At 42.0% G+C, this 24,329-nt stretch overlaps 1 protein-coding gene across 2 annotated transcripts in view; it reads right to left on the bottom strand.

The window, feature by feature from the left end:
- Positions 1-8,223: 8,223 nt before the first annotated feature.
- The window catches only part of SNX7 (sorting nexin 7), a 152,704-nt gene continuing 136,598 nt past the window's right edge, over positions 8,224-24,329 (bottom strand). Inside the window, exon 9 of one of the 2 annotated variants that reach the window (XM_040359983.1) lies at positions 8,224-8,661. In XM_040359983.1, coding sequence (XP_040215917.1) covers positions 8,572-8,661 — 90 coding nt within the window. In that variant the 3' untranslated portion in view covers positions 8,224-8,571. Of the gene's footprint in view, positions 8,662-23,334; positions 23,640-24,329 lie in introns of those variants that run through there. The other variant, XM_040359982.1, reaches the window with a different exon arrangement.

Below are 24,329 nucleotides of genomic sequence, written 5' to 3'. Positions count from 1 at the left end.
TTCAGACGGGCCTGTACATGTGCCTTCTTAAGGAGGGGGACCTTGCGGGTGCTGCAGGATTTCAATCCATGGCGGCATATTGTGTTACCAATTGTTTGTTTGCCGACTCTGGTCCCAACTGCTTTGAGATCATTCACAAGCTCATCCCATATAGTTCTGGGCTGAGCCCTCACTTTTCTCATGATCAATCTTACCCTATAAGGCAAAATCTTGCATTGTGCTAGAGACCGAGGGCGATTGATTGTTATTTTGCATTTCTTTTATTTGCGAGTAAATCGCTCCAACAGATGTCTCCTCACCAAGCTTCTTGCCGATGGTCTTGTAACCCATTCTTGCCTTGTACAGGTCTACAATCTTGTCCCTGACGTCCTTTGACCGCTCTTTGGTCTTGCCCAAGATGGTGATATGGTTTGAATGGAAGAAAGATTCTGAGGACAGGTGTCTTTTATACACATAACGAGTTGTCCTGAGGAGAACTTTCTTAAATTGACAGGACTAATCTCTGGACCACATGAGCACATACTGTAGCCAGTCTGTGGGAGCCAGAATTATTGTTGGTTGGTAGGGGATCAAATACTTATTTTACTCACTGAACTGCAACACAATTTATAATATTTGTATCACGTGCCATTTCTGGATTTTGGTTAATATTCTGTCTCTATAATTTAAAATAAATCTATGATAAAAATTATAGGCTCTTAATTTTTTTTGTAAACTTGCAAACTTACAAAATCTGCAGGGGATCAAATAATTACATTCTCCGCTGTATGCATAACACGACCAAATGTGACACAGGACATTTCATCCCTTAACCAGGGTAAAAGTTTTATTTACAATTATGTAGTAGCAATAGATATAGTAATGGGATTAAATACAATGACGTTCAATGTAACAGTGTCTAACCTGCCACCTCCCCAAAACCCACTTATACTTCGCTTTCCTGCACTTCTCCACAATTGGTTGCTTGATTGCCACTGCAAATAGCCGGTGCTTCTGGGTATTGGGGGAGCTTATTGTCTTCAGGTTACAGTGCTTAGGCCAATCACTAGGTCAAAATATGGTAACCTGATGAGGATGACATTATCTTTGTGTAAAATCTGATACCATCCAACACAGATCTTACAAACGTGTTAACTCCCAGAGCAAAGTAGTAGTGGGGGAGCATTCGAAAGATAAGTATTAATGCTTGAATACACAGGTTACACTGCGTTCAGGCAATGGCTTTTTTGCTCAAATACAAAATCACAGCAAAAATGTGTTTACCCTGAATAAAAGCATCTTAATAGGAAAAAAAAAACAATGCAAGGGAAACACTGTCACCCACACCTTGCTACTAAGGTAAATGGGAATCTCTTGATCTGCATCTGGAATAAATCTCAAATGTAGTCTCTTTAAGAAGAATGTAGGTCAGTAACCCCATATAGTGCAAATATTTCTTACACTGTGTGTCTCATAGCTCAATTATTCACCAAACATTCTTGAAACACAATCTATTCAGCTTTCATTGAACATCAGAGTGGAGGAGTAATGGTGTTTTATCATTTAGTTAGGCTGGATTCACACCTATGGCATTTTTAGTGCTTTTAGCATTTTGCAGATTTGCACTACAGAACGTGTTCCATTGGAAATAATGTTAAATGAACTGTAGTGCAAATCTGCAAAATGCAAAAAGCACTAAAAATGCATAGGTGTGAATCCAGCCTAACTCTCACAGCTATGAACACGTCAGTCGATCTGTTCATTCTCCTCTTCTTGCAGCTGTGAAGATGTCACCCCCACTTCTCATTTTGCTCCTTCTAAATTTTTTTCACCTTATACTTGAACCCCAATCAACCTTTGCAAGGATTTGTGAAATAATTTGTTTTTATCCCAGAGTTATATAAAGTCGCAAGGTTATGCAGGGTAATCTAAAAATTACGTGAAGAGAACACAAACCTGCATCCGATATCATACAGAACAACACTAAAAGCTGGGTTCACACTGTTTCCATACATTAAGACACAAGTGTTATTCTTGATGGCCTGCAGAATGCACAAAAAAAGTGCATGCACTTTTTTTTGGAATGCAGTACACCACAACACATTGTAGTGCAGTGATGGCGAACCTTGGCACCCCAGATGTTTTGGAACTACTTTTCCCACGATGCTCATGCACTCTGCAGTATAGTTGAGCATAATGGGAAATGTAGTTCCAAAACATCTGGGGTGCCAAGGTTCGCCATCACTGTTGTAGTGTGTTACAAAAAAATTTGAAGGCAACACACATGCATCGGGGTGCCATGACACCTACATGTGTGTTACCTTAACACAACATTGTGAACCCAGCCTTGTTGGATACATCTGCAGGTAAACAAAAAAATGCATTACAGCCTATAATTGCCTCCATCTGGAAATAAGAACTGCAATCTCAAGGAAATGGATGTTCTGGGAGTTCTTACACCAGGGCAACCTATGCACATAGCTGCCCATACAGTCTTTAGTACTGCAGCAAACATTTGTCAGTACAAACACTAAACATGTATCCAATACAGTAAAGGAATTTGGTTGGTAACATACAGGTGATACTCGAAAAATTAGAATATCGTGCAAAAATTAATTTATTTCACTAATGCAACTTAAAAGGCGAAAACGAATAAAATATAGACTCCTTACACGCAAAGCAAGATAGTTCAAGCCGTGATTTGTCATAATTGTGATGATTATGGCTTACAGCTCATTAAAAAACCCCAAATCCACAATCTCAGAAAATTAGAATATTATGAAAAAGTGTAATATTCTAGGCTCAGTGTCCCACTCTAATCAGCAAATTAAGCCATAACACCTGCAAATAGTTCCTGAGCCTTTAAATGGTCTCCCAGTCAGGTTCAGTAGGAATCACAATCATGGGAAAGACTGCTGACCTGACAGTTGTGCAGAAAACCATAATTGACACCCTCCATAAGGAGGGAAAGCCTCAAAAAGGTAATTGAAAAAGAAGTTGGATGTTCCCAAAGAGCTGTATCAAAGCACATTAATTGAGTGTTATGTGGAAGAAAAAATTGTGGAAGAAAAATGTGCACATGCAGCAGGGATGACCACAGCCTGGAGAGAATTGTCAGGAAAAAGGCCATTCAAAAGTGTTGGGGACTTTCACAAGGAGTCATTGCATCAAGAGCCACCACACTCAGACGGATCCTGGACATGGGCTTCAAATGTCGTATTACTCGTCAAGCCACTCCTGAACAACGAACAACGTCAGAAGCGCCTTACCTGGTCTAAAGAAAAACAGACCTGGTCTGTTGCTCAGTGGTCCAAAGTCCTCTTTTCTGATGAGAGCAAATGTTGCATCTCATTTGGAAACCAAGGACCCAGAGTATGGAGGAAAAATGGAGAGGCACACACTGCAAGATACTTGAACTCCAGTGTAAAGTTTCCACAGTCTGTGTTGATTTGGGGAGCCATGTCATCTGCTGGTGTTGGTCCACTGTGCTTCATTAAGTCCAGGGTCAATACCGCCGTCTACCAGAAGATTTTGGAGCACTTCATGCTTCCTTCAGCAGAAGAGCATCTGACTTCATTTTCCAGCAGGACTTGGCACCTGCCCACACTGCCAAAATCACCAAAACCTGGTTTAATGACAATGGGTTAGCAAATACTGGTTAGCAAACTCGCTTGACCTGAACCCCATAGAGAATCTATGGGGCATTGCCAAGAGAAAGATGAGAGACATGAGACCGAACAATGCAGAAGAGCTGAAGGCCGCTATTGAAGCATCCTGGTCTTCCATAACACCTCAGAAGTGCCACAATCTGATAGCTTCCATGCCACGCCGCATTGAAGCAGTAACTGCTGCAAAAGTGGCCCAAACCAAGTACTGAGTACATGTGCATGCTTATACCTTTCAAAAGGTCCAATTTTGTTCTATGTACAATACTTGTTTTATTGATTGCATGTAATATTCTAATTTTCTGAGATTGTGGATTTGTGGTTTTCATGAGCTGTAAACCAAAATCATCACAATTATGACAAATTACAGCTTGAACTATCTTTCTTTGCATGTAATGAGTCTATCTCATATATTAGTTTCACCTTTTAAGTTGCATTAGTGAAATAAATGAACTTTTGCACGATATTCTAATTTTTCGAGCATCACCTGTAGTACATACCTATGAACTGTATTATCTTTTTACATAAAGGTAACCAGAATTTTAGGTTTATTGATTTAAAGCGGAGCTCCACCCTAAAGTGGAACTTCCGCTCATCGGATTCCTCCCCCCTCCGGTGCCACAATTGGCATGTTTCGAGAGTCCTGCCGCGACGTCACGGCGGGGCTCCCTCCTCCTCCCCTTGCCACCGGACTAATAGGAGAGAGGAGCGGGCCTCGCGCATGAACAGTAGGGTTCCCAGCGTGACGCCGAAAGGCGACACTGCCGGGTTCCCTTACCCGCAATGGCGACGTCAGCACCCGACAGCTGATGGGAAACAGCTGCGGTGCCGACATCAAGGGACTGCAGGACAGGCAAGTCTCCATGTATTAAAAGCCAGCAGCTGCAGTATGTGTAGCTGCTGGCTTTTAATTTTTTTTTCCCGGACCACCCCTTTAAGGAAATGTTACATACAAAGACAGATTTTACTGTCCTGCACACTGACAAAGTGTGCAGCTCCCCCCTCAGCCCCCCCTTATACTCTGCTCTTGTGCACGTTGCTGGATCAGGCTCAAAGGCTCTCTTGGGGTTATCCTCATTGGCTGAGGGTGCCATTGGCTGCTGCTTCTGTCAATCACACCTAGTAAAGAGGGTACAGGGGCCAGGGCCAAGCTGCGCTACATGTGTCTCAGAACATGTTTACCATTTTCTTTTTAATTCGGACCTTTACAAAACTATTAATACTACTATTTTCAGGCTGCTCCAAACAAAGGATCTCCAGTGTCAGCCCGCAGCGGCTGCAAGGGAGAGTGTTTGGCAATGTCTGGCAGCATTGACATCACCCCAAGTCTTTCTATGGTTCATTAGTTGCCAGCACTCCCTCTTCTCTCCTGCAGCTTCCACTGGCTCATAGAAGTGATCTAGATCATGTCACCAGACTGGAGTGGCCTGATAATACAGTCCTGATCAAAAGTTTAAGACCACTTGAAAAATGGCAAAAAATGATATTTTACATTGTTGGATCTTAACAAGGTTCCAAGTAGAGCTTCAACATGCAACAAGAAGAAATGAGAGAGACAAAAATTTTTTTGAGCATTCAATTTAATGAAAACAACGAATAAACTGAAACAGGCTGTTTTTCAGCTAATCAAAAGTTTAGGACCACACCTCCAAAAAAAAAAACTAAACCCCCCCAAAACAGAAATCCAACTTCCAAACATGAACTCAGTAATGAGTAGCTCCGCCGTTATTGTTGATCACTTCAAAAATTTGTTTCAGCATGCTTGATGCAAGCGTTTCCATGAGGTGAGTGAGAACATTTCTCCAAGTGGTGAAGACAGCCGCACGAAGGCCATCTACTGTCTGGAACTGTTGTCCATTTTTGTAAACTTCCCTTGCCATCCATCTCCCAAGGTTCTTAATTGGATTTAGATCAGGGGAACACGCAGGATGGGCCAAAAGCGTGATGTTATTCTCCTGGAAGAAGTCCCTTGTCCTGCGGGCATTGTGTACTGTAGCGTTGTCCTGTTGAAAAACCCAGTCGTTACCACACAGACGAGGGCCCTCAGTCATGAGGAATGCTCTCTGCAACATCTGGACATAGCCAGCGGCTGTTTGACGCCCCTGCACTTCCTGAAGCTCCATTGTTCCACTGAAGGAAAATGCACCCCAGAGCATTATGGCGCCCCCTGCACTGTGGCGCGTAGAAAACATCTCAGGTGGGATCTGCTTGTCATGCCAGTAACGTTGGAAACCATCAGGACCATCAAGGTTACATTTTTTCTCATCAGAGAATAAAACTTTCTTCCACCTTTGAATGTCCCATGTTTGGTGCTCTCTTGCAAAGTCCAAATGAGCAGTTCTGTGGCGTTCAAGGAGACAAGGTTTTTGAAGACGTTTTTTGTTTTTGAAGCCCTTCAGTCTCAGATGCCGTCTGATGGTTATGGGGCTGCAGTCAGCACCAGTAAAGACCTTAATTTGGGTCGAGGACCATCCAGTGTCTTGACGGACAGCCAATTGGATCCTCCGGCTCAGTGCTGGTGACATTTTTTTGGGTCTTCCACTTGACTTTTGTTCCATAACCCTCAGGATCATTTAAGAAATTCCAAATGACTGTCTTACTGCGTCCCACCTCAGCAGCGATGGCGCGCTGTGAGAGACCCTGCTTATGCAGTTCAGCAACCCGACCATGTTCAAAAAGGGAGAGTTATTTTGTCTTTGCCATCACAACGTGTGACTACCTGACAGAGAAGGACAATGAATCCACATCTTTGCACAGATTTGGCCTTTTAAAGGCATGTTGTCCTAAACGTTTGATCAGCTGAAAAACAGCCTGTTTCAGTTTATTCGTTATTTTCAATGAATTGAATGCTCAAAAAATGTTTTGTCTCACTCTCATTTCTTCTTGTTGCATGTTGACGCTCTACTTGCAGGGCTGTGGAGTCGGTAGATAAATGTTCCGACTCCGACTCCTCAGTTTTATGTACTTCTGACTCCGACTCCGACTCCCAGACTCCGACTCCTCTGTATTAATATGCGAATGTATTTTATACATTCCTTGAGTGAAAGAAACGCAACCTACCACAGGACTACTGGCTGGGAAGCCAACAGTCTACTGTATTGCACAGTTTAAGCAAAAGACAAACACAATGAAAACAATCAAGTGACTGGATAGTAGCAGCAGGCATAAACATCAGGAACAGGATCTTTACCAGTTCTAAAACAACCAAATAATGTGGTTTGTATTTTTGAACAAAAACAAAGCTTATCTATAATGAACCAAAAACAAAATCTGCAAAACCTAGAAATGGTTTATATTAATCTTGAAATGTAGTTATAGGCTTAGCAAATGCAAATCAATTCAATGTAGAGTTCTAAGGAAGAGAATTGCCTCTGCCAGATCCTCTTTCATAGAGGCTCTTAAGTCAGACTTTATTATTTTTAGGGCTGAAAATAATCTTTCGACACTGACTTGGGTGGGTGGCATTGCAGTAACTATTCTGGCCACATCACTAACGATCTCTGGATAAACAAGGGTGGCTTCTTCAACAGTAAGTTTTGATGAGCGATCATACTTTTCAACTTCTTTTAGTGCTTTATAAAACTCCTGTTGGAATTTTTTTATTTGGACACTTACTGGTTCTCTAACATGCGTTCCCTGTAAAAGCAGAACACAACACTATGGAAAGTATAAGTATTGCAGCTCCTAATTGTGCGTTGCGTGCCATATAGTGAAGCACATGAAAAGCATGCTTCTTCACGGTCACTTAACATGTTCGTTTTGCGGTTACGTGAGGCATTGCATGCATTGGTCTTTATTCTTACAGTAGAGAAGTCAATAATTATAACTTTTTGTGAATTGGGACATTTAAACTTGCTTTTTTTTTTTTTTTTAATTCCAATCTAAATTTAGTAGGAGTCGGAGTCGGTGCATTGTTTGCCGACTCCGACTCCAGGTACCCAAAATTTCCCCCGACTCCGACTCCTCGACTCAGACTCCACAGCCCTGTCTACTTGGAACCTTAAGATCCAACAATGTAAAAAATGATTTTATGCCATTTTTCAAGTGGTCTTAAACTTTTGATCAGGACTGTAATAATAGGTACTGTAAGTACACGTTGAATATACATCTTTTTACACAGGTTAGTCAGTATAGGTGTTAGGAGGGTGGAAGGAGCAATTTTAAGATTAGTTAGGCTTTGCCTGGGACTCAACTTAAAGATATTTGTATTCATGTAAATTAGATTGTGATCGCAAGTCATTTGTAATATTTTAAGCCAAGATTCAAATTATACAATCATTGAGTTTTCCAGGTATATCATACCCAAATAATCTGTTTGCATCTTCATCAGTCAGAAACTTTGCGCAATCTTATTAGTAGCTTAAAGCTTATGTAAACCATAACAATAAAAGCCACTTAATGTGCTACCTTTTGGTCCCTAAACGATACCATTAGAAGTGTTCTGTTTTATCTACCTAGGACAGCACGTGCGTTACTGGCAGAATCACCAGGTGAAAATATGAGGGAGAAAAAATACTGATATGGCCAGAATTGTTTTTCTTGGGTTTATATTTACGTTATTTGCATACCATAATCAACACAAGCTTGAAAACTTTTATTAAACTCTTTAATTAAAAGGCTTCATATTACATATTTAAAACAATTACTAGATACAAAAGAGAATACACAGACATGATTTACACAACCCTATCCAAATGCCAGTCATGCATAAAAAACATACTGCAAGTCTTGGCGGCTGAATACCTGATCTGTAATTGACAGGGTGGTTTTTGGAGCCTGGAAGACTATGCCAGTATTGGCTTTGGCAGTGCTTTGTGTTTACAGTATAATACAGAATATATTATGTGTCTCCAGGTGGTCCTTGCATAAATAAGGTCACGTCTTTGGTTACTGGACACTGAATGAATAGCAAGGCATTCAGAGTTATTCAAAGGTGCTCAGAACTGTCCTCTTGGCTTGCGTCAATATTCACGTCACAGGACTGAGATGAAAGAAAAGATTCCCATGTGGCCAGGCACTGCAAAAAACCACAACAGATGTTTGTTATGATAATTACATTTATTCTCAGGAAAGAAAGGAAGTTGAAAAAGTAGAACAACCCATACTTAAAGCCAATTGCTAGCTTTTTATTAACAATCTGCACAAAGTATGACATGTAGTCAGTTTATACAATATATTCCCAGGATTTAGCGATCCACTCCCCTAACAGCTACAAATTGCCGTAAACTGTCGTAAACAAAAATCTTTACGTTGTTTTCCATACAGTGCTTCATAAAGAATTTTATTAAATGCTCTCCAGAAAGTTAGAACTTATATACCAAGCATCACCAAATAGCTGAATGCTGTGCCGACACAGACCGAGTGACAGTACTGTCCAGGCCGCGGCCACACCATTTAGCAGCCTAGGTGGAATTCTCTTCTGTGTGTACTTGCCTTCCTACCACCCCTGCTGTTAAACTCAAAGCAGGCAAAATGCGGGAGGCACGAAAGGTCTGCATGGAGGGCAGGAGCCACCCAACTTTTCAAATTTAGTGGGCGATTGGTTGCTAGGACCGCCTCGCATCTTGGCAACCTATCACTTGCTTGTTAACAAAAGTTTGTCAGCTCTGGCCCTCAGTGCAGACCTGCCGTGCCTCCAGCCCTCTGCACTGCTGCGAGTTCAACAGCAGGAGCGGCAGGAAGGCAAGTACACACAGAAGAGAAGTCCACCCTGCCATACCATACTTGTGATTGCTAGGGTGCTGTGACGTAGGGAGTCGTCATGTGAGGAGGGGGAATGTGATGTGAGGAAGGGTCTGTGATCGCGGGGAGGGCTGTGATTGCAAGGGGGCTGTGATTGCGTGAGAAAGGGGGAGTCGAAATGTGGGGGAAGGGGTCTGTGATTGCAAGGGGGGCTGTGATGTGAAGTAAGGGATAGAGCACACTTATTTAAAAGGGGTGATGTAAACGATCCGAGTCATAGAACAAAAAGGAAATTTGGATTTTTAAATCCATACACCTGCTATAAACCAATGGGTGATGTTAAAATAACACAAAAACTCTCATATTGCAGTATTATATAGACAAACAAATAAAAACACTTTTGATTGTGCTCAAATAAAATGTGCAAGTGCACTTTTAAAATCACCAATGTGATGCTCAATCTTTTTATCCACCGCCGTGTGCACCCCATGCAATGTATTCTCCCTAGATAAAACAAACTATTTGGTCAGATAAAGCATGGCCATATAATCTTTCTTGGTCCTTAGATCCACATTCTTTAGGCCTTCTATATACCTCATTAAAAGAGACATTTTCATAGTATATTATCGTTTAAATAACCACTTTGTTGTTAAAAATACACTTACATGTAAAAAGGCAATTCTACCACATCAAAGATGGCAGACCCACAACCTGCCGTTCCAGTTATGATGTCATTTCCTCCCTTGCCAAGGGAGGATTGAGATACTCTCACTCACTTTCTGGTGAGTGTTTGATACATTTTTTAACAAGCACTTAAAAAACTTAAAGTTTTCATTTACCGACACTGACAATTTGTAGCTGTAAGGCCTCGTACACACGACCGTTTTCCTCGACAGAATCCATCAAGAAACTTGGTGGCAGAGCTTTTTTGCAGAGGAAAACGGTTGTGTGTATGTTTGTCGTGGAGAAAACTGTTGTGGAACTCGACGAGAAAAAAAGAGAACAAGTTCCCTTTTTACTCGTCGGGAGTCTCAATTTCCTTGTTGCGTTTCTCGTCGGGCTGGTTTACGACAAGAAACACGTTCGTGTGTATGCTTAGAAACCTACGCATGCTCAGAATAAAGTATGAGATGGGAGCGTGCCTTCGGTAAAAGTAGGGTTTGTAATGGAGATGGCACATTCGTCACGCTGTAACAGACTGAAAAGCATGAATCGTCTCTCTCACCAACCTTTTACTTAACACGTAGTAACATGAGATTAGCAAAAGCAGCTCCAAGGGTGGCGCCAGTGGAATCAAACTTCCCCTTTATAGTGCCGTCGTACGTGTTGTACGTCACCGCGTTTGAGAACAACAAGATTTTGTCTTGACAGTGTGTACGCAAAGAAAGCTTGTCAAGATTCGACAAGCCCAACAAGGAACTCGTCGAGGAAAACAACGTTTCACACTGCCAGCGGGCCACTTCGCGGTAACACGCCGTTAGTTTTAGCTGCGCTTTACCACCGTTTTTGCAGCCTCTTTTCGGGCCGCTAGCAGGGCGCTTTTAACCCCTCCCGCTAGTGGCTGAAGAAAGGGTTAAATGTGCCCGAAAAGCGTCGCTGCCGAAGAGCTTTGCAGGCAGTTCGGCAGCGGTGCCCATTAATTTCAATAGGCAGGGTCAGTGAAGGAGCGGTGTATACACCGCTCCTAAACCACTCCAAAGATGATGCTTGCAGGACTTTTTTTTTAACGTCCTGCAAGCACAGCGCTCCAGTGTGAAAGCACTTTCACACTGGGGCTGCAGGGGAGACGTTTTTCAGGGGCTTTACAGACATTTTTAGCTCTTTAGCACCTGAAAAACGTCTTCGGTGTGAAAGTGGTCTTAGGGGAGTGGGTTTCTAGGCACTGGGATTATTTTTTATAAATTTGGGGACCTATATGGGGTAATAGGGTCTTTCCAGCTGCTGAAGTGTTTGGATTTTTTTGGGGTAATTTTCCCAAGCTCTGATTTTATAACTTATTCAGTTCATGTGGTCAGTTTACTCTACTGATCACTCTGTAATTGGCCATCAATCAAGAAGAGAGCAAAATAGGAGCACTAGTTACACCATTTCCTTTGCTTCTGCATAAATGCTAAGCAATCAGTTTACTCAATAGCCTTTAACCACTTTCCGCACGCCTCCATAGCTGTACATCGGATGGAAAAAGTGGATGTATCGGGGGTAAAAAAAAGGAAGAGAAGGGACAGGCAAATCCTAGTGCAGCATTCTTTTATTTGATTAAAATACAGGTAGTTCACAGCTTTATATTGAGTTTTGACTGGCGAATGAGTTAAAGCGGGAGTTCACCCAATTAGTTTTTTTTTTTCTCTTTTCCCCTTAGCTTCATGCTCGTTTTGTCTAGGGGAATCGGCTATTTGTTTTAAAATATGAGCCGTACTTACCGTTTTCGAGATGCATCTTCTCCGTCGGCTTCCGGGTATGGGTCTTCGGGAGCGGGCGTTCCTTCTTGATTGACAGTCTTCCGAGAGGCTTCCGACGGTCGCATCCATCGCGTCACTCGTAGCCGAAAGAAGCCGAACGTCGGTGCGGCTCTATACTGCGCCTGTGTACCGACGTTCGGCTTCTTTCGGAAAATCGTGACGCGATGGATGCGACCGTCGGAAGCCTCTCGGAAGACTGTCAATCAAGAAGGAACGCCCAGTCCCGCAGCCCATACCCGGAAGCGGCGGAGAAGATGCATATCTCGTAAACGGTAAGTACAGGTCATATTTTAAAACAACTAGCCGATTCCCCTAGACAAAACGAGCATGAAGCTAAGGGGAAAATGTGTTCTCTATGGGTGAACCTCCGCTTTAAGCTAGAAGAAGTTGCGAACAATATCCTTGCATGGAATTTCTGTACAGGAAATTTATGTTATTTATGGCTATTTAAAGGGTAAGTTCTGTTTTTTTTCTCAATTTCAGCCCCTCTATGTACCAATATACCATTACTAGACTTTTGCATCCATTTATCTTCATACCCTTTACCTTGGTGTCCAGCTGACAGTATGAAAAAACTTCTCCATTTCTTTTTTGGAGGGACCTTGGGACTTGACACAGGTAGGAGATTACCAGTTGACCTCATTAGCACACACCCTGCATCATCTACCCCCCCTACTTCAGCACATCACTACCACCTCTTATCAGGTGCATGCTTGCAAAAAAAAAATTCTATGCAGTCAGTGATTATTATTCTCACTGAATACACACTTGCAGAGTGTAGAGTGTGTGGGAGCTAAGCGATCAGATAATATGCTAAAATTGAAAACAGGAGAAGTATGTCCTGGGTTCTGTAAAGCTTAACATGCACTATACAATCTGAAACAATAGGGGAAACTTATCTTTTCCTATATGTAAATGGAAACAAAATTTATCACCAAGCATTTCAAAAGGCTCCATAAATGTACAGTGAACAGCTGCACCTCAGTCAGATCACACAGACTTAAGTTTTTGTCTGATAATCTGAAAACATTCAATAACCAGATAGCTGTCAAAAGATGCAGGGAATATGGGTGTGTTGAATTATGCAACAATCCTACATCTCCGAGGAATTTAAAACCTGTACAAAGCACTGGGAAGACTATACTAATAGGACACGAAAAACAGCGTGGGAAACCATCAATCATTTTACCAAAATCTCCTGTTTCAGAAGCAAAATATGCGCTGGTTTTAAAGTGGACCTGATAAACATCTAACATATCTTACATTTATGCATACTTCGACTATTTATATGTAACCTCATTTACATCGGTGTAAATTACCAGCCTCCCATAAAGTTCCCAGACCTTCACCCTAGAGGTAAATTTCATGTTGCCCCGACTCCTCCCCCCTCCATCTCTTACAATTGGGCATTATTATTTTGTTTTTAAACTAAGGTTATTTGTGCGACAAAGAAGCAGGTCCTCGTCTCTTGTACGAGCCCTGCAGTACAGCTGCACACGTGCTGGATTCCTTGACTATCTGCGCATGTGTGTGGTTTACACTGTACACACAAATTCCTTAAAACGGAGGTTCCGCGGATTCTCTTTTTTTCTATTACTGTGCATTTAATAGTGTTACTGATATATCATTAACAATCACTTGCTAGCCGCTTTTAAAACGATCCAATTGTTTTCCGTCTAAAAAAAAAGTTATAAAAATCGTGCCAGGCATTTTCCATTTTGCTTGTGGGCATTGTGAAGCCCACAAGCAAAGACTTCCGGGAAGCGTGATGCTATGCTTCCATCAACATGCGCTCCCTTACTTAAAATGGCGATTTTGGATACGCCTTCGTCATGTGACCCGCTTGTCGAGTCACGTGACGAGGGAGATAGCGCGGGATTTCCACTATTAGTGCTACAGATCGTCTCCTGGGAATCATGACACAGAACTCCCAGGAGACATTGCGGACAGGTCCCAGCACAGGTCCCAGCACACACGGGGAAAGGGAGAGATACGCCCACTCCCGCGGGGAATATAACCCGGAAGTCACAGCAAATACATCTGAATCTCGGTAATGACATACAAACTAAAAATAACAACAGTCATTTGTAAAAGTCTATGCTCCGTAGATCGTGTTAATACAAAGTTTATATTATGAGTGAACCTCCGCTTTAACCTCCCTTTTATTTTGCACATGTGTAGGAATGAAATGTGTGCCCAGATACACCAAAGGACCCTGCCAAGACCCAAAGACTAGGCAGAGCCCTCTAGCACATCTGCATGCGCAATAATGGTGGCACCAGTGGGGGTTAGGGGTAAGCCAGTATTGAGTGTGACTGAAGTTCTGCTTTAATGTCTTATTACAGACTGTAGTGTTTCTTTCTAGACACCACCAGTTGAAAGACAGGGCCGTTGATGACACCTTTGGGTACTCTGAACCAATCAAGAAGAGCTTGTGCTCTTGGAGCGGGAACCCATGCTGTTTTTTTTTATTTGAAATTTGGCGCAGAGTTTCAAGATTCATACCAAACGCAGCTGACACAGTGCACTGCGGTTACCTGCGGTTAGGTGCCGATAGCTGCGGTATATTGCTGCTGGACGCGTTCAGTTCTATTTTTTCTATCCGCACAAAACCGCGGGTAACATAACTGCAGGTAACCGTAGTGTGTGAAGGGTGTCATAGGTAAGCATTGTGTGCTTCTAGCTGCGGTAAAATCCGCAGTTAAAAGCACCATTCTATCCGTCTGTGTAAAAGGGGCCTTAGGCAGAACTGCTCAAGACGCACTGGCAGGCATCACTGATGGGCCAAAGTGCCATCCTTATTGGGCACCAATTGGCATTCCTGATGGTCCTGGGTAGGCATCCTTAATAATTCTGCACAGATAATCAATGTACCGATTATCAGTGCAGACCCGCCTGTCAGGAGAGCAGCCGATTGGCTCTCCTCTACTCACGACTGTCAGTGCGAGTGGATGAAAAGCCGATTCATGGTTCTTCAAGTTTATGCAGTGATCATCTGTGATTGGATGCAGCTGATCACATGGTAAAGACCCTACGTCAAACGCGCTTTACCGGGATCCAGTGTTGCCAACCGTCCGTATTTTTACAGACAGTTCGTAAAAACGGCCACTCTACCCCCCGTTTGTAAATGTCCGTGGTTGCGGGAATGTGCCTGTAAAAATAGCCGAGATCGGTTCGGTTTGGATCTGCGCATGGAGATGGGAGGCAGGGGGTGATGGTGGCTGCGGTGGCACCACAGAGGGGGATGGAGACAGGGGGCAATGGAGGAAGGGAAGATTAGAGGCAGGGGGTGTTAGTTGCACCGCAGAGGGGGATGTTGACACCGCAGAGGGTGGAGGATGGAGACAGGGGTTGTTGGTGGCACCACAGAGGGGGATGGAGACAGGGGACGATGGAGGCAGGGGGCCTGGGGGGGATTGGAGTCAGGGGGTGTACGTGACAGGGGGTGATTGGAAGCAGGGGGTGATGGTGGCACTGCAGAGGGTAGGTTAGCAACACTGCCGGGATCGGAGATGCATAGTGTCAGATGACGTCCAGTCAGGATAATGAAACCACTTTGCACACGTCCTATTGCTATATGGCGTGTGGGAAATGGTTAAACTAAGAAAATTTGCATTTTAAGAAAGAAATAAGCCAATTTTAAAACTGATGGCAGCACCAAGTTTCAAAAAAGTTGGCACAGGGCAACAAAAATCTGTCAAAGTGAGTAATACCAACAAGGAGGTGGTGGAAGAACATTTTGGAACCAATTGTGGTTAATTGGCAACAGGTCAGAAACATGATTGGTATAAAGAGGGCATCTTAGAGCGTGAGAGTGTCTCAGATGTAAAGATGGGCAGAGATTCACTAATCTGTGAAAAGCTGTGCCTAAAAATTATCAATTTTAAAATAATGTTTCTCAACGTAAGATTTCAGACTAAATATATCAACATTTACAGTACATAACAACAAAAGATTCAAAGAACCTGGAGAAATCTCTGTGCGCAAGAGACAAAGCCAAAACACAATATTGAGACGGCACTGCATTAAAAACAGCCATGTTTCTGTGATAGGCCTCACTGCATGGGCTAAGGAATACTTCCAAAAATCACTGTGCCATCCTAAAATGTAAGTTAAAGCTCTATCATGCAAAGAATAAGCCATATCTAAACATGATCCAGTCTTCTCTCATTTAAAATGGTCTGTTGAAAATGGGAAAACTGTCCTGTGGTCAGACGAATCTAAATTTGATATTCTTTTTGGCAAACATGGGTGCCGTGTTCTCCAGACTAAAGAGAGGGGAGGGACCTTCCAGCTTGCTATTAGTTAAAAACCCTGCATCTCTGATGGTATGGAGGAGCATTAGGGCGTATGGAATGGGCAGCTTGCCCATCTGGAAAGGCACCATCAATACTAAAAGATTTAACCAGGTTTCAGAGCAGCATATGCTCCTCCCATCCTCCCATCCAGCTGATGTCTTTTTCAGGGAAGGCCTTGCATATTTCAGCAGGATGATGATAAACTACATTCTGCATCTATGACAACAACATTGCTTTGTAGTAGAAGAGTCTGAGGCCCAGATTCACAAAGGAGATACGACGGCGTATCTCCAGATACGCCGTCGTATCTCTGAGTTGTGCCGTCGTATCTATGCGCCTGATTCATAGAGTCAGTTACGCATAGATTTCTATTAGATCCGACCGGCGTAAGTCTCTTACGCTGTCGGATCGTAACTGCATATTTACGCTGGCCGCAAGGGCCGTGTACGCTGATTTATGCCTATAAATATGTAAATCAGCTAATCAGCGAATTCACGAACATACGCCCGACCGACACAGATACGCCGTTTACGTTAGGCTTTTCCCGGCGTAAAGTTACCCCTGCTATATGGTGGCGTACATGCGGCGTACCAATGTTAAGTATGGACGTCGTTCCCACGTCAAATTTTGAATATTTTACGTTGTTTGCGCAAGTCGTCTGTGAATGGGGCTGGACGTAATTTACCTTCACGTCAAAACCAATACGTCCTTGCGGCGTATTTGGAGCAATGCACACTGGGATATGTCCACGGACGGCGCATGCGCCGTTTGTGAAAAACTTCAATCACGTCAGGTCATGATTATTTTACATAAAACACGCCCCCCTGTTCCACATTTGAATTAGGCGGGCTTACGCCGGCCGATTTACGCTACGCCGCTGCAACTTACAGAGCAAGTGCTTTGAGAATACTGCACTTGCCCGTCTAAGTTGGAGGCGTAACGTAAATCGGATACGTTACGCCCACCTATAGATACGCCGCTGTACGAGAATCTGGCCCTAAGTGTTTAACTGGCCTGCCTGAAGTCCAGACCTTTCACCAATTGAAATTATCTGCTGCGTCTTGAACCACAAAATAAAACAAAGACAACCCAGGACTGTTGAGCAGTTAGGATTGTATATCAGGCAAGAATGGGACAATATGCCTTTCCAAAAACTTCAGCAACGGGTCTCCTTAGTTCCCAGATGTTTACAGAGTGTTAACAGAAGGGGGGATGCTGTGGTAAACATGGACCTGTCCCAACTTTTTTGAGATGTATTGCTGACATCAATTTCAAAATGAACTTATTGTTTTCTAAAAATTGTACATTTTCTCAGTTTAAACATTTGATATGTGGGGGGTGTATAGCAATAAGGGGGAGCTAGTATTTTTAGCACCCCCTTATTACTATACACCCCCCACATTGCTAAAGTTGTTTTCACACCACTTTAGGGGAGCAGCTTCCTTAATATATTTTACCTTAGCATAGCGCAGAGTTCTCCATTTACTCATAAACATTTTATAGGTTTTCCATTTTCTACTGTGAATAAAATAGGAGTTTATGCGATTTACAAATGATTACATTCTGTTTTTATATTGATTTTACAAAGCGTCACAACTTTTTTGGAATTGGGGTTGTATATGGTGCCAACACGTTGCGCAGCGCTTTATAATGTTAAGGGAGACTGTACAATTTCAATCTCATACAATACAGGAGGGTTCAGAGGACCTCTACAGGGATAGGCAAGCGATACAAAAATGTAATAACCGTGGGGGATCAGTGGATGGGAGAAAGTAAAATTCCAGTTCTGTCAAAGTTGGATAGACTTTTCTGAAGTGATACGTTTTTAAGGATAGACAGAGTAGGAGACAGATATTGGTAAAAAGATGAGGGATGGACAGCCGCACTCCAAACCAAACAGGTTGTCTTTATTCAAATCAACAGCAAGAACACAGCAGATCACAGCAATAGGAACAGGAGAATACCGACGTTTCGCACTGGCTTCAGTGCTTATTCATGGCTTGTAGGAGACAGCCTGATCGACTGAGATAGGGAGATCCAGAGGAACACTCTGGAGATATCTTGGAGTTGATCACAGAAGGAGGCGATGAGGAAGCCAAAGAGCAGGAGGTCATGGAAGGAGAAAAGGTGACGTAGCTTTGGGCAGAGTTGTGAATGGCTTTGTATATTGTGGTTGGTATTTTGGTTTTTATATTTTGGGTGAGCAGAAGACAGTGGAGGGATTGGCAGAGTGGGGTAGGGTAGTGGACACTGAATTGTTGCTAAGGTGCATGAGTCTGGCAGCAACATTCATGATAGGGGGTGGTCTGTCTAGAGTTTAGGGGGGTGGTTTGTATAGAGTTAAAAAGTGCAACTTAAAAGGCATAACTTTTTTTCATTTTGTATAAAGTGAGGGTTATAACCCCCATAAGTTTTACTTTGGCCAACTGTGTCCCATTGCGGATATTTCTCTTCACTCCCTATTCCAGGGATCTGCAATTAGCGGACCTCCAGCTGTTGCAAAACTACAAGTCCCATCATGCCTCTGCCTCTGGGTGTCATGCTTGTGGCTGTCAGAGTCTTGCTATGCTTAATGGGACTTGTAGTTCTGCAACAGCTGGAGGTCCGCTAATTGCATATCCCTGCCCTATTCCATAGCCAAAATGGGAAGTGAAAGGAAATCCTGTAAAGTGAGGGAATCTGTGTGTCACCAGAACTAGTACTCCCAATTGGAGGATTTCCCCTCTATTAGTGCTTTGATATCAACCCAAAATGTGGAATTTTCTTTTACATTCACTTTCAATGAGGATGGCAAACCGGACAAAAAGAGAGGGTGAGTCTACCTAATGAGGACACAGACAGCATTAAAAAAATCTGACAGGTGTTTTAATCCCTTTCAACGCTTTTCAAAATAAAAAACAAGTTATGCCTTTAGTTCCACTTTAAGCCATCATGAAGAAAGTTGCAATAGTACGGGCAAGTAATAAGCTGCATTTAATACAAGTTCTGTCATTTTCTGTACTTAGAACAGGCAATTACAGAAAACAGCACTTTGGGAACACCTCAGAAAACCTCGGATAAGCACTTTGTGTACAGATTTAAAAGACATTGAGAGCTATAAATAACTAAAATATTGATTGAAAATATGAAGACACTCCAATGTACAATGTAACATTTCAGTACTTAAATACTTGCGGATTCAAACACGTTATTAAAAGAACAAAGTAAATTGTGTAATAACCATCCCCCCCCCCCCCCCCAAAAAAAAAAAAAAAATAGGGCTGGGGAAATTAAAGATTAATTCCTCGATTAATCTTGAATTTTTTTGACCGATCAAAATTCTTGATGTCACCGGACAGCCTGGACAGTGAGATTTACCCTGCTGAATGTGAGCAAACTGCACCCATTGGATTGAGGTACATCTGCATCTGTGGAGCAGGAGGATGCATCAGGCTTCATCAGGGGAAGGGGGCAAAAATAACCATTGTTTTCCTGTCCTAAGCAGTTTTGTGCAGACAATTCTTTGTGTATCAGCAACATCTGTTCCGTGCGAAAGACTGTTCAGTTCTTCAGGGTATATTGTCAATAAAATGCGATCATGTCTGCTTCCAGAAAACGTAAACACTCTGGTATGTCTGCGTGACTGGCTAAAGTGATGCCTACTTGCCTACTATAAAGTGACTGACAGTCAATATACTACATACGTTTTATAATTAAAGTTAAACTAACTTTCTACGTTTTTTAATAAGAAAAAATTACTTACGTCATTGCTACAGTTTGAATTTAAAACGTATTTGTGTGAACTGTGAAGTTAAGTCATGGATTGTGGAAACTAACTAGTGACGGGTGATTGTATATAGTGTATACCACATTTACCACTGACTAATGCAGAGTTGCAATGCAAGGAGATCAGTGAAAAGTAGTTGAATCTGAATGTGCGTTATAATTAATCGAAATTAGTCGATTAATTGATTAAACAAAAAAAAAAAAAAAAAAAACGATTAATCGAACACGAAAATTTTAATCAGCAACAGCCCTAAAAAAAAAACAATACATTTTTCCTGCAATTAGATTTTGTACTTTGTATTACATTTCTAATAGAAGCCCCTAAACGGTACTTGTTTCACTAAGCAGCATCAGCATGTTATACAAGCAACCAGCAGTGTCTGAACATCTCCTGAAACCTAAATCCCTGCAATGTGCAAACACAGACATGCAATTAGAAGCTGACATTTTGTTTAAAATTATGTAATCTAAATTTCACTTTAACTTGACCGCACAATAATAAATTCTACTGCAGATGGCGTGTGACACAGATGTACAAATTTTAACATGGCCAAGAAAAAAATGTTGGCCATACAAATTTTCCTTAAGTAGCATTGCGAAATTTGGAAAATGCAGTATCGTACAGCAGACATTTACAGTTGTGCTCATAAGTTTACATACCCTGGCATAATTTATGATTTCTTGGCCATTTTTCAGAGAATATGAATGATAACCCAAAAACCTTCTTTCACTCGTGATTAGTGTTTGGCTGAAGTCATTTATTATCAGTCATCTGCGTTTACTCTTTTTAAATCATAATGGCAACAGAAACTACCCAAATGACCCTGATCAGAAGTTTTACATACAAGATAAAGAGCCTCATCCACAAATACCACAAAAGACTTCAAGCTGTCATTAATGTTAAAGGGGCAATACACAGTATTAAAGAATTGGGGTGTGTTAACTTTTGATCAGGGTCATTTGGGTAGTTTCTGTTGCCATTATGATTTAAAAAGAGTAAACACATTTGATCGATAATAAATGGCTTCAGCCAAAGACTAACCACAAGTAAAAGTTTGAGTTATCATTCATATTCTCTGAAGAATTGCCAAGAAATCATAAATTTGGGTACCTACCTGGAGTGGTGCATCTACACTACCCTCTACCCAGATTGAAAGTGTTGCTGTCCAAGTGTGTCTCTTTGCTCCCCCAGGGGAGTGAAGTGCGTTACTGGCTGGGAACACCAGGTGAAACGGAATGGAAAAAGAGCCTAAAAAAGAAAAACAAATGAAGCCATCATATAAACCTTTCAATGCCACCGAGAGTGGGGAGGAAGGGGGGGAAGATTACACACATGGAGGCTGCAGCCAACAGAGGTGTGTGTGTGTGTGTGTGTGTGTGTGTATCGGATAAGCCAATTTACGGCTGCCAGATGGAAACAATCTGATGTCTCGCAAGCCACCTAATCGCTTCCACCCCCAGTAATGAGTACCCCCCACTTGCATTTATCCCAGGCTCTGCTTGCCCATCTGCAGGCTTGGGGCCAGCAAGGTGGGTGCTGTAGGGAAAAGAAGGGAGCTCAGCGGACATGCATTCAAGCTCTTCCTTATGGTCTATATCTTTTTTTAACACACTTAAGGATTGTAATAAGCAGTATACGACAGCACTAGACAGAGAAGGTATGCTCTTAAACTGACAATCATCTTCACAATCGCGGAAGATGTTAGCAACAGCAAGTCTGTTTCCATGACACTATATGGATAGAAGTCACCCTAAATGAATGGTTGCACAATGTAAAAATTGCTACGTTTCGAACTCATTTTCTGAAATATTTCTTGTGGAAAAGAACAAATGATACAATTTTCTGTAATTTTGCCTTAAAACAGGATGTTGCATACATTTTCCCAATATTTTTTTTATGATAGTCAGGACTAAAGAATGCAGTGTAAAAAAATTCAAGTGAATAACGGATTACAAGTCCTATTTTAGCTATAGGCAAATTTTTATCATGTTTTCCAGGTTATTCTCACTTAAAAAAATAAATTAAAATTAACAGGGTTCAATAGCAGAAGCTGCATTTTACATGCCTTTTAGAGAGTTTAATGGCATTAACTACTTTTACATACACAACTAAATAAGTCAGACTAGGGAATGCAGTCTCATTTTCTGCCTGCTCTGTTCAGAAGAGTGTGAGAGAGAAATAATAGTTTCCAGCAGCCGGAAAGATAACACTACAAGCACTTTTTTACTTTTTCATCAGAGTATGTAAATCCTAAAACAATTTTGCTTAATCCGTTAAAGTTGCCTATAGATTCTGCCCCTAACATTTCCTGACAACACTAAGGCCTCATGCACACTGGATGTTAAAAAAATAAAAAAGAAGATAGACAGTAACGTTCGCTGTAGAAAGATGTAGAAGACGTTTTTAAGCATTTTTAGCGTTTTTCAGCTGTAGTTTTTTCTTATTTTTAGCTTTTTAAAACAAAATTCTACTCCCACAAAAGCTTTTGGCTCAAAAGCGCTGATAGACGGCGAATAGCCAGTGATTTTCAGAGATTTTATAGCTATACAAACTCCTCTTAAACCCCACTAGTTCTGGGGATTTTTTTCCCCAGACAGAAAAAAGCTACTGCCAAAAATGGTTAATTACAGCCTAAGTGTAAATGGACACATAGGATAACATGCTGGAGAGTTTACTGGCTGCAGAAAAAATGTCTGAAGACAAAAAACGCAGCTGTAAAAACGTCCACATGAGGCCTAAAGCCTGGTATACACTGACAGTTTTTTTTTTTTTAATTCAACCCAGCATGCTGAACGAAAAAATAAAACTGAGGCACTTGCTGTACTGTGTGATGTTATGTACAGAGATCTCCCTGCTGAGCCATTGTGTTCTGACAGGGGGACGAGGGATTGTCCCCACCAGAACACACCGGTCAACACTCGCAGTCATTGGCTGCAAGCACTGATCAAGGGTCGATCGGCAGCTGTGACAGATGCTGATATTTTTGTCATACAGGCTGCTGTACACATGGGCCAAATGCCGGCTGGTGTTTGATCTGTGCATACCAAGCTTAAGCCACGTCTCACAATTAGCAGCAGAATTGTCGGCCAGCCATGCATTCTCCTTCACTTGGCACTTGAGCTAAACATTGGGTTTGTGCATGCCTAATTTGATATCCACGTTACACTGTGTCAAGTCACCTGAGGCCAGGTGACAAATGCACATCGTTGGGGTCAGGAGTGCACCGCTAAGGTAGTGGACCCTACGGCTGACTGCTGCGGATGGAACTCAGGGTGGTGCAACACACAGAGTTAGAAAGGGGGTGCTCTACAAGTCCAGGGCTGAGGTACACCATACTGGTGGAACTCAGTCCCTGAAGACACTTTAAGATATATAATTAGTTAAGACTTCTGAATAAGGCTTATCCTGACCCTAATGCTTCCCAAAACCAGAGTTTCTCAACAAAGGTGTCATCTGGGTCCCCTTAATTGCCGCAAGCATGGGTCCCACCTAGGTGCAGTTTATGAGAAAGATGTCATTAAACTGCTGCAGGAGAAATCGTTTATATGGGAGTAAACGCTGCACCTAGGTGTAACGGTGAATGAGCTGCCAGCACTAAGATTCATGATACCAAAGCTCCAACAAATATTAAGAAGCGCAGCAATAATTATGCACATTACATATAAACATAGCCTAAATATCATAAAAAAAAAAAAATGAAAAAAAAAATACAAATTAATAAAAGGGTACCAAAAATTATGAAAGTGTCCTCTCAATTTTCCATATAGGAGGACAGATGGCAATGTGGCCACTACTTAAGATAATGCAAACAGCAGAACAAAATACAGATTCGCACAAGTGTCCATAAAAGAAAAATAAAAGAAAAATAGCAATGCGAGCCACTCCTAAAGAAGGTGCAATGACAGAAGAGAAGCTGTCAGCGATCTTCATTTAATTGCTATAGATAAGAAGCCCACCAACCAGTGTTCACCTCAGTGTGCTCAATTATTTCTTACCAGTAAAATAAGATGACCCCTTTATCACCCTCATGTCCCGAAAGGACAGGTCTGTTTGGGTGGGTGCCAATCACCAAAATCAAGGCGCTATTTTATCGCTGTTGTAAGTGCAACATTTTTTTTCATCTTGTTTAACGCTTAAAAGGATTTTACACTATCTGGAGCTTTTTGTATTTTTGGTGAACCGCATATCCATCCTACTAAGTGACGCCACGGGCACAGGGCAGCCTTGCGACCAGGAGAAAGGCCAAGGCTGTGTTATAAACCATAGGCGCAGAGTGATCCCTTGTAATGAGGGATCTATTGGAGTTGGTAAGCAGGTTATTCAGCTGTTGGTGGCAGCACTGTTGCAAAGGTGGTGGATGGTGGAGACAAACATCAATAATTCAAGATTCACTATTGCAATTATACCTGCACCTTTTTTCCTTCTCTCAAAATTACGAACTGTAACTAAAAATATAATACTTTAGTCATAACTGAAACAA

Source organism: Rana temporaria, chromosome 7 (assembly GCF_905171775.1).
Source record: "Rana temporaria chromosome 7, aRanTem1.1, whole genome shotgun sequence".
Lineage (NCBI taxonomy): Eukaryota > Metazoa > Chordata > Amphibia > Anura > Ranidae > Rana > Rana temporaria.
This window is presented reverse-complemented; position numbering and strand designations above follow the sequence as displayed.